The sequence below is a fragment of the Limanda limanda genome, chromosome 16 (assembly GCF_963576545.1).
Source record: "Limanda limanda chromosome 16, fLimLim1.1, whole genome shotgun sequence".
In the NCBI taxonomy this organism is placed as follows: Eukaryota; Metazoa; Chordata; class Actinopteri; order Pleuronectiformes; family Pleuronectidae; genus Limanda; species Limanda limanda.
This window is the reverse complement of record NC_083651.1, coordinates 11,194,361-11,205,907: the sequence shown is the minus strand read 5'-3', so window position 1 is coordinate 11,205,907 and position 11,547 is coordinate 11,194,361. Positions and strand designations below refer to the sequence as shown.

General features: G+C 41.6%; 1 protein-coding gene across 2 annotated transcripts in view; it reads left to right on the top strand.

Moving 5' to 3' along the window:
* Positions 1-9,506: 9,506 nt before the first annotated feature.
* klf12b (Kruppel like factor 12b) overlaps positions 9,507-11,547 on the top strand; it is a 41,867-nt gene continuing 39,826 nt past the window's right edge. Inside the window, exon 1 of one of the 2 annotated variants that reach the window (XM_061088117.1) lies at positions 9,507-9,616. In XM_061088117.1, coding sequence (XP_060944100.1) covers positions 9,520-9,616 — 97 coding nt within the window. In that variant the 5' untranslated portion in view covers positions 9,507-9,519. The other variant, XM_061088120.1, reaches the window with a different exon arrangement.

Genomic DNA, 11,547 nt, shown 5'->3' with positions numbered 1-11,547 from the left:
CTGTAGCTCCTCTTTCATCCTCTTAAGCTCCGGAGCCGCTTTCATAGTTACTTTGTCAACTAATCCAAACTATTTCCTTCTTTAATTTGATCTTATCTTATCTTATATTTGCACAGTGGAAAATGTGAGAGGCTCGCTACAGTCCTTCCTGAAACGCGTCCCTACGACTATCACTGATTGCTTGTTTGAGACTGTGTGTGTCTCTGTATTGGTGTTAAAGTTCATTCTTAGGAGTGTGTGTGTTTGTGTGTGTGTGTGTGTGTGTGTGTGCAAGAGCTTTTTGCCGTTGCTATTAGACACAGCATGCCGAGGCCCCGGTGGTCATGCTGAACCGCCCCCCCCCCTGCCCCTACCGCCCCCTCAACCCCACCCCTCCCTGGCAGGAGGCTGACCTTGGCAGGGCCTGACAGAGAGCTGGCCTGGAGGGAGATCCACGGAGCTCCACGCCAGCCCACTGAGCCAACCCACTCAGTCTGTGCAGGTGTACCGACGCCTGGACAAACACGTTCACACACACACACACACACACACACATGCACACACACTTGCATGGACAGCCACTAGCCCAGGGGGACGCCCCCTGAGCAAGCAGATGTCCGATCCGTCCATTTTTCTGTGTTACCTTTCTTCTGGATTTCTCATGGTCATTCATATATTTTCTTTTCTCCATTTTGTTGTGTGTGTTTGTTTTTCTTTGTGTCTCTTCTATCTCCTTATAATAAGTCTAATGATTTGATTTGACTTAACTGTATTGTTGCTGTACACTGTAGTTCTAGACCCTTCTTCACTTTGTGCAGTGGTGCATTGTGGAAAAAAAATTACAATAACAACTCTATTTGTACAGCACTTCCAGAACAACTGTTTCAAAGTGCTTCACAAATAGGACAAATAAAATCAAGAATACAAAATAGAGTAAATAATATAATATGAAATATAAAATCCAGACAACAGATAAAATAAAACAACATAAATGAAATGTAACGGCATAAGAAAAGGATAAAAAAAACAAATGCAAAAGCTCAAAACAATCAAGTTAAAGCAATTTGGAAAGAAGTATGTATTAAGAGATGATTAAAAACAGACAGTGAAGTTTCAAGTCTGAAACGAACGGCTATAGAAACGTGACTAAATCCCACTTCATTCCATTAATGTTATATTTTTAAGCACAAGATTATTTAAAATATATGATTTTTATGAAGGACTCAGTGTTTCCGACCGCACTGTGCTGCACGCTCACAAGATGCATCTGTCATTGCTTAATGACAAATGCACATCAATAAATAGATGTATAAATGTATGTGTGAATCAATAATTAATTCCTCATAGCTCCCCTCACCAGTGTTCATTATTATAATATCATGTAGCGGAATATTGTAGGAGTTAAGAGAGGCCCGTACATCTGGGAGCTTCTGACGGGAACGTCCCAGTGGAGGTATGAACCTAAGACAAACCTATCAGCTGCATACTGATGATATGGTGGAGAAGATATATACATTATATACACACCACAGCCACCTCCACCCTCAGCTGCCTTCATTTACAGTGGAGCTACAGGAATCTGTTGAAACGAGTGTTCAGAATTACACTGAATTACTTCAAAGTCGCCGGGATGTTGCATCATATGAGAAGAGGCTGCAGAACTCAACTTAACACAACATGACAAATAATAAAAGGACCAAGGCAAGGCTTTCTTGTATATTTAAGCAAATAACTGAAAACGTATTTAGCATGAATGACTTTTTCATTGAGGAAAAGGACAGGTTAACTTTCATTAATAGTATGAGCAGAATATAATGTGTTAGCTGTTAAGTATGCAATGAAAACACTGAATTATGAATCAATAAGGAAGCAAAGAAAATCTGTATTGAATTAGCTTGTGACTCTGCACAAGAAGAAATTGAAGATAAGATTCTGGACTGCACAGACACATAAATAATAATATGCAATGAATCGATAAAAAAGAATAACAAAGAGAAAAATGCTGGACTAATAAGAAATAATTTACAGCAGAAACAGACTCGCCAGTCATTTTGAATACCTGACAGAGCTGATGAAGTGTAAGACATGTGCCAGAGTGTAACCCTAAAAAGATGTTGTGCCTCTTATCTCGGCCGGGGGGGGCATGTTTTCCCCCCTGCCTGTTTATGTGTTAGTTTATTTGTCAGCAGGATTCTGCAGACCACATGCACATGGATCATAAATCCTGGTGGCAGCCGCTCATGGATTTTGATTAAGATTAGATTGCATATACACAATACCTGCCTACTCACACACTATTACTACTATCACTTCACTTGTAACTGCTGTGCCCTTCATCTCTGTCTGACATTTTCTTTTGTACTAATATTCTAAACATTGATAAACCTCTCAGTTTATGTCAGACACGTTCTTTTGTCACGAGTGTCATAAATATTGTCATTTCATTGATGTGCTCTCCGAAACACAATGTCTATTAGTTTTTTCCTCACTCTTGTCGAGTGTCAAGGGCAGAAAATATCGTACCTTGTCAGGCTCTGTGAGGCAAATTGTGATAAGTGAATATGGGCTACACAAATGAAATTTGATTGATGATTGATTAAGCTGGGTAAACTTTTTTTCAGGCAGTGTATGTTAATACATTTTGAAATCCGGACCAAGGAATATTTTACTTTCCGTAACATTGGGAGAGGTGCACACTACTCCGTGCTGCAATTTGGATGTTTGACTATTCATTACATTCATGGTTTCCTGGACATACAACCATGATTTCGTGACATTAAAACTGCTGATCTTTGTCCAGTGTGCATGAAAAAGGGTTAGGGTTAGGGTTAGTATTTGTCATATCTAGGGTTAGATATGACAAATACTTCCATATTCACAGATTCAGTTTTTAGGGGATGTGTGTAATTTCTTACTGACAGTTTAGTTAACAATGCAATGTTTATATAAATACAGCGATGTGCTTGCAAGGGAGAAATGTGATATTTAGGGCCCGAGCACAGACATCAAAGGTGTCTGGTGAGACCCTATTGAAATTGTAAGGATTATTATTTCTTTATTATTATTATTATTATTATTATTATTATTCAGGCAAATGAATTGGCTTTTTGAGGGCTTTAACATGCTCAACTTCTTACCAAAATTTGCAGAAAGTTAGAAAGTGGTGAAAATTTATGTATTCTGAAGGAATTTTCAATGGGCGTCGCAAAATGGCTCAACGGTGCCCCCCGAGACAGCCCGAGACCCCCGGAAGGTGTTCCCATTGACCGATCTTCACAAAAATCAATACACAGGTGTATCATGACCAGACAAACAAAAAAGTCTCTGGGTGCAATTGTAAAAACAAAACAGGAAGCCTGCTATTTTGCATTTAGTGGCCATTTTGGCCATATTCCACATTTTTTCTTTGATACACTTGTACCAGGGTTTTCATCGGATCAACTTCAAATTGAGATGAGTGTCATCACGACAAGATGGAGATAAAAACTGACTGACGGATTTTTTAAAAATCTTATTTCCCGTCTCAACAAGGGACTAACAAACATGAAACCTTGCTGCGAATAGAGATTAATTGCTGATATGATCATGTGCAGTTGTAAGATAATGCGTCTGCTCAAGTCAAATTTAGTATATGATGTGATGCAGATTCAAACAAAACCAAGCATGTGCTCAGTTTAGCAAAATGACAGCGTGGAACATTGTCTGAAAATTGTTGTACAATCAACAGCAGGAGAACTTTCCCTCTCAGCACAGAGAACGTCGCAGAGTCTTGTGCTTCGGCAGTCAGACGGAGAGATGAACAGGCCGGGGCCGATCCTTTGTGCTTCTCAGATTTCATTTGGGAGGACAGAGAACCTTGACTTGGGAAGCTGAAAGCAAACACTTCTCATTTTGTGTATGTCGCCCCGTGATGTTGGGTATTCAGAGTGGGAGCAGAGTGCGACTGCAGGGGAATAAAGAGAAGGTGGAGGGGTGAGCACTCCATCGCCTGCAAACCAAGGTTGTCTGACTGTGTGAATAGTTCTACACATTCTAGTCCAGCCTATTTTTCAAGGATTCAAGTTGATTCTTCACTCTCGAGTTTCTCACAACCACTTCTATTATTTTTCTTCAAATACTGTCAATATTATCCCTCTTTTATTATTGAGTTCAAAGCCTATAAAATGCATGAAAAAGAGCCATAAATGATCTTCCACTGTATGTCCGCTCCCTAAAAACGGAAAGAAAATGAATACACGTGTGTTTATCATTCGTATTATCTTGGATTGCAGTTGCTCTAACTCGACCAACAATAACAGAACATCCTCTGTTTCTTCAATGTTTTCTTCTCCCCCTGTTTTCTCTCCCTCCCTCCCTCCCTCCCTCCCTCCCTCCCTCCTGACTGTGCTGTAACAGGTTGTGTTTAGCTTCTCTGCGCCCTCGTACTTCCTCGTCTGGCACGTCTGTTCTTTCAGTCCAGAGTCTAAAGTTCAGGTAGAGACAACATGAGGGGAGCATCACATCGGCCGGCTGTAGCATTTCACAACTCACACACACACACACACACACACACACACACACACACACACACACACACACACACACACACACACACACACACACACACACACACACACACACACACACACACACACACACAGTTTTTTTTGGTCTCGCTCAGTCAAATCCAGGCTTCCTCTGCACAGTAAGAGTGCCTGCCCCCTCAGTGTGAGCATTTTGTAGCGTGTGACTAAATGATGAATGTTGTTACAATAATTTGATGAGATTGGGTCAGATGATGCAAGCGAGAATGAGTGTGTAATGGTAATGTTCCTCTTGATGTCTTACAGCTTATTATGCTGCACCACAAATGATCCCCCCAGACGCCTGCGCTGTCTTTGAGCTGCTGCCGTTCCGGGGTGATACATTTAACAACCTGTCTGGAGTTGGCGTAGCCTTGGGAGAAGGGATCTGTGTCTCAAGTGTTTAATAAGCCCTATACCGACGGGAGTGGGGGGGGGGGGGGGGGGGGAGGGGGCATGCCTGATCCATCCCTACGGTGACCATTCCCCGGTGTCCCTCAGACCATTTCCTCATTCTCTCCAAACTCTCCTCAGCAGATCTTGCCATCCACCTCCCTCACAGCGCTTGTTTGCGCTCAGCTCCTGCCTGTCTTCCTTCAACACATGCCAGGACTCCTCGGGCACCGGTTCCACAGCGAGGGTTTCATTTGAAAGGGGCTCCTCAGGACGTCATTATCAGGATCATCAGCGGGCCTTATGGCTGATGTTACATTAGTGTTCCATCACACACGCAGAGCCTTCAAAGCGCCGGCCTTCTCATCACGCAAATCACGATTCTTCTCCGAGATTGGTCATATCACATGAATCTGTAATTGACGAGTCTCTTGTATAATAACACTCGAGACCCACTGGTTAAAAAACTTAACGTCGAGCTTGGCTCTTGAGAAGTTGACATATGTAGTTAGGAAGAAAGCTTTTCAATTTTACTGTATCTGGGGGATGTTTTTGGACTTTGTTAAGAATAGTGACATTGAAGAGGCATTGGAAATGTGAAGTGACTAATCTACTGTACTCTGTGCCATATATATATTTAATTTTGTTTTAATTTAGTTTAAACTAAATTTCAGTGAATATGTGTGTTAAAATAATACAGATTTACATTATGCTTCAATATTTGGCCAATAATTTAAACCTTTGACCTAATGCTGTGTGTCATTCTTTTTTAATGTCTGTCATATGCTCGGAAGAATTGATGGTTTGTATACTGACAATTCCAGTGCTCATACCTGGGCAGTAGTCATAAGAGTCCCCCCACAATGTGTATATTGGATCAAATTGTCCCCCCCAATAAACTGAATTGTAAATAGGGTGTAGAGGGGGACAGGAGGAGAAAATATGACTGAGAGGAGGTTAGTTTAGGATCAATTGAAACCAATTTACTAAACCTTTTGCTAAAATAACTGTACTTGTCTTCATAGATCTATAGCAATGCATGTATTTCTGTTAAAAAATAATCCAATATAATATTAACATTGTGGACCCAAATGTGTTGGCTTTCTTATGTTTTAAGTCTAATGTTTAAATGTTAATTAAAAGATATCTATGTTTATTTTAAATAATTTGATATACTTATGTAATTGTACTTTTAAAAGTCGGATCATGACTACAGCCTTGGCTCCAACTCTGACAAATAAGGGCAGGGATCATTGATCTTTACTAAATGTTAAGCAGAAGTTCACTTCCCTTCTGTTTTTGTTTATATTTTCATAATACAAATTATTAGCGTGGGATTGTTTGGTCACAGAGACCAGATCCAAAATAACTATCTCTAGAAATGTAATGATGTTAAAAATTGGGAAACAAAGAATTATTTCATCTCAGTTCAGAAAATCAGGGACGGAACTGGTGTAAAAAACTCAATTATACTTGTGTTAATATACTGTAGCTATTTAAATGTATTCAAACATATACGCTTTAGAAAGGAATATCTAATATTATAAACCATTTAGCATCTAACCATCTGAGTGGATATGCACTTTGTAACCATGACAATTTTCATTACAGTCCTCCTTCATCCATCCATTCATCTATTCATCCAAACAACCCCTCTTCCCATTGGACACTTGGAGCCCCTCCTATCAAGGCAGGCAGAAAATACTTCTTAATTCACCCGTGTACAATCACCCAGCCACCTCTCCATCCAGCACAGACAACCTTATTAATCTCGTCACTCTTTCCCTCCATCCCCTTTGTTCCATCCGTCTGTCTCCACCCAACCATTTTAACATCCATTCATTGCAAACACAAGACATACAGTATCTTGTGTGAAACAGAGTGAATATTAAGTGGGCAGCAGTTGGATCAGGATTCACAGTGCTACTACTGTAAATGGTCCTTTCCCCTCTGTCTCTATCATCTCTCTCAGCCGTGCTCCTCCAGCGCCGCGATAAAGCCGGCACCGAGTAAAATGGTACGAGCTCCATCAGCCATGCAGATGAGTGTTGCTTCCTTTACCTTAATTAGAGCTCCCAGGGGACGGACCGTGGGCGCTCAGCAGCATCAGCATCGCCCCCCCCCCATACCACAGAAATACCTTTCATCAAGACGGAGAACACCTGGAGGAAAGCTGACATGGGTACAGTGGCTTGGGCGCTGTGCAGAGGAGAATTTGAAGGCAGTCATTATATGGAAATGTTCCAGCATGTTATTCAAGGCTAATCACTAAAACAGCAGGCAGAAATGTGACGTTTTACTTTGGAGCTGAAACTAAAATCCAATATTTGCTGTTTTTCTCAGACTTGCATGACGGTAACCTAAATGAAGTCATGTCTTGGAATGATGGTCAGACATAACAAGCCATTAAAAAACATCAAGTTAGAATTACGCTGTTATCAGATATGTTATAGATCATCTTGAAAACAAATTAATTAAAGAAAATCAACAATCGAAATGGATAATAAAAGCAATACAAGTTGAGTTTCTTCGCCTATATATGAGAAAATAATACATTATAAAATATAGTAAAATGTAATAAAATCCTTTTTTTTTAACACACAAAAATATGTGGTATTGGGAGTACTACTTTCTTGCTTCGCGGATACATCTTTTGGTCTAACGATAAAATATCCATCCATCCATCATGGTTTTCTAAAGCCCAATGTAACATAAAACTAATGCTAATGGCATGGATAAGCTTCACATTTGAAAAGTTGCAGAGAGAAAAGAAAAAGAGACGCCTTCCTTGTTTGGTAAACCTTTGGACTAGTTTTGTCTGAACTAAAATAACAGGTGTGAAACGTACCTCAGACCAAAATGCATCCCGACCTCAAGAAGTGGTTTTGATCCAGATCAAACTGAACTATGGATTGGATGGTTTGCAGCGTGAAAACATTTTGTACGATAGTTCAGACTCTTGGCCAAATTGCAGGAAGTCAAGACAGCATCAAACAAGAGAAGACGAAAAAGCTGGATTGCTTCTATACTTTTCACCTCAGACAATATAATGTTTGAATGACGAGGACGTTCATGTTGCCGGTGGTAAAACCATAATGATATTACAGTGGTAACAAAATTAATAGAGGGAACTGATTCATTCATTTTCTCAATTCAAACAGTAAGACATTTTCAGTAACATTTTGCAGCTGAATACCCCTCACCTGACCCTCCCCTTCCAAACATGAGAGGGAACCAGTGGTAGCCTTCGGTTGTCATAAGAACTCAAAAAGTGTTTAGTTTGTCCAGTCTTGGCTACTGTAAAAAAAACATGGCGGCCTACGTAGAAAGGACCCGCTCCTGATGTAAATATAAAGTATTTAAATATAAAGGGCTCATTGTAGAGTAAAGAAAACAACAATTCATATAATTCAGAAGAGACATTATTTTATATTCATTTTCTGCCAATAGATCCCTTTCACCTGAATCTTACTCACTGGACCTTTAACTTACTGATCTAAGCTTATATAAAACAATTAAAATATGATAGATAACTATTCAACCATACTTAAAGTAACCATCCACTCTCTTTTAATAACTTTATTCTCTTTAATTGTGCAGGTCCATTAAAAACCCTGACGAATTGGGTAGCTATATATATATATAGATAGATATATATATAGATAAATAGATAGATAGATAGCTAGATAGATAGATAGATAGATAGATAGATAGATAGATAGATAGATAGATAGATAGATAGATAGATAGATAGATAGATAGATAGATAGATAGATAGATAGATAGATAGATAGATAGATAGATAGATAGATAGATAGATAGATAGATAGATAGATAGATAGATAGATAGATAGATAGATAGATAGATAGATAGATAGATAGATAGATAGATAGATAGATAGATAGATAGATAGATAGATAAATAGATAGATAAATAGATAGATAGATAGATATATAGATAGATAGATAGATAGATAGATAGATAGATAGATAGATAGATAGATAGATAGATAGATAGATAGATAGATATAGATAGATAGATAGATAGATAGATAGATATAGATAGATAGATAGATAGATAGATAGATAGATAGATAGATAGATAGATAGATAGATAGATAGATAGATAGATAGATAGATAGATAGATAGATAGATAGATAGATAGATAGATAGATAGATAGATAGATAGATAGATAGATAGATAGATAGATAGATAGATAGATAGATAGATAGATAGATAGATCGATAGATAGATAGATAGATAGATAAATATAGATAGATAGATATTTAGATAGATAGATAGATAGATAAACACCAGAATATGAATAACTAGAGGTCAAAACGAGGTAGGAAAGAATGAAGAAGTATCAGATTATTACTCCTCTGTAAATGTGACAGGACTAAAGAAGTGCATCATGGGTGTGAATGAACAGAATGAATCCCTCACTCCTCCGCCGGTCCCTTTAAACGGGGAGGCGCCCCGGTGCTCGGGGGGGGCGGGGGGGCCACGGAGTCCGGTGTGCCCGGGTCTGGAGCGCGGACGCGTCGGAAACCTCCCTGGAGGGGCCCCGTGTAATTCGATGCATGCTGTTAAAGCTTAGAGTATATTGTCTTCCCCTTTTTGCTTATGAAGCCTCCACCCACCGGCCCACCCTACATTTAGCGGATCATGTGACTCGGGGTAAGTCATTTGCAAGTACAACAGTTCTCTGTGCGCTCCCCATTCATTTCCTGAGAACTGCCTAAGCTGAGCAGCTGAGAGGCAGAAGGGGAGGGAGCTGATCACACACACACACACACATGCACACACACACACATGCACACACACACACATGCACACACACACGCGTACAGTACACACGGACATACGCGCAGAGAGAGAGGAGCGAAGAGGAGAGGAACAGTGTCCTGGTGTCCGCGGCTCTGCAGCTCCTGACAAGGTCTGTGTGCTTTTCTCTCGTCCGGTTCCTCCGCTGCTGCTGCTTTGTGGTTTATCTGTCACGTTGCTCGGCTTTGTGCTTGTGTGTGTCCGTGCGTCTTAGTTCAGCTGTCACTGCTCTGTCAGGACACACATGACAACTCGGATCACCTATGGCATTGTGTCTGGGGGGGTCTGTCAAACCCCGGAGAGCCCTGCATGGTGCCGGCACTGGGCATGTCACACTTCACCCAACCATGAGAAAGAAGAATCAGAAGCTGTCATTATGAGAGATGAAGAAAGAGAAGTGATATCTGGTGGCTGTGGGTCACTTGGGCAGCAGCAGCAGCATCCTGACTCTGTCTGCAGAGGCCGGCACCGGTTGTGAAATCCTTTTAAACCTCCAGAGCAACTTTCAGAGCTGCGCAGAGTTGTGTGGTGGAGGGATTGTTGACTGAGTGTGTTGAATAGGAGAGTTTGAAGTGTGACGGCAGCAGCAGCAGCAACACACACCGAACCCCCCCCCCCCCCCCTGCGAGAAAAAAGTTTGCTGCCTGTCAGACTTTTGCGACTTGTCACAGGAGAGAGTTTTGTTGGTGCAAAGCATTGGTGTGTGTGTGTGTGTGTGTGTGTTTGTGTGTGTTTGTGTGAGAGAGAGAGAGAGAGAGAGAGTGTGAGACAGAGAGACAGAGAGACAGAGAGAGAGAGAGAGAGAGAGAGAGAGAGAGAGAGAGAGAGAGAGAGAGAGTCTTGTTTGCCCATGATAGCCTACTGTAGCAGCTTAGAGAGAGAGAGAGAGAGAGAGAGGAGGCTGTTAGCAACGGGTTAAACATTAGGAGGCTCGGGTAGCGGAGGAAGGACACTGTGTGTGTGTTTGTGTGTGTGTGTGTGTGTGTGTGTGTGTGTGTATGTGGGGGGGGGAGTGTTGCAGGGCTGGTGTCTTGGATGTCATCGGCAGCGCTCTCACTTCCAGGGTAATAGTCATTGGTATTGATGGGTGGCTGTCAGAGAGGCAGGGAGCCACCAGGCCGGGCAGAGTGGCCGGGGGCTGGCCCTTGGCTGTTATTTTCAATTACAGGGGACCAGGGCAGAGCTGACAGCAAAGGCATTTGTACATCCAGCAGGAGGGGGAGGTGGGTGGGTGGGTGGGTGGCGAGAGGAGGGGAGGGAGCAAGAGGGCAGGAGGGAGGGAGCGAGGAAGGTGGGTGGGAGGGTGGGGGGCGATGAGACTCTGGCCCCTGCTCCTGGGTCTGATGTGGAAACTGAGCACTGACCTCTGTGACTTTACCCCCTGTGCTATGGAGAGGCCCTGGTTTGGCTTTAACTGTCTAACAGCCACAGGGTGTGTGTTTGTGTGTTTGTGTGTGCGCGTTTAAGTGGGGGTGCCATGCACAACAACAACACAAAAATTAATAAAGAGGAAGAAAGAGAAGGTTGTGGGTGTGTGTGTCTGTGTGTGTGTTTGTGTGTGTGTGTGTGTGTGTGTGTGTGTGTGTGTGTGTGTGTGTGTGTGTGTGTGTGTGTGTGTGTGTGTGTGTGTGTGTGTGTGTGTGTGTGCCGTGGATGAGACCCCCTGCAGCTCGAGGATGTTCAGCGAGTGAGATTAGTGCCCATTTAAACTCTCACTTAAATCCATTTACAAAAGGGCCTTCTCACTGTGCATGAATAAGCAGGCTAATATTACCACACATGTA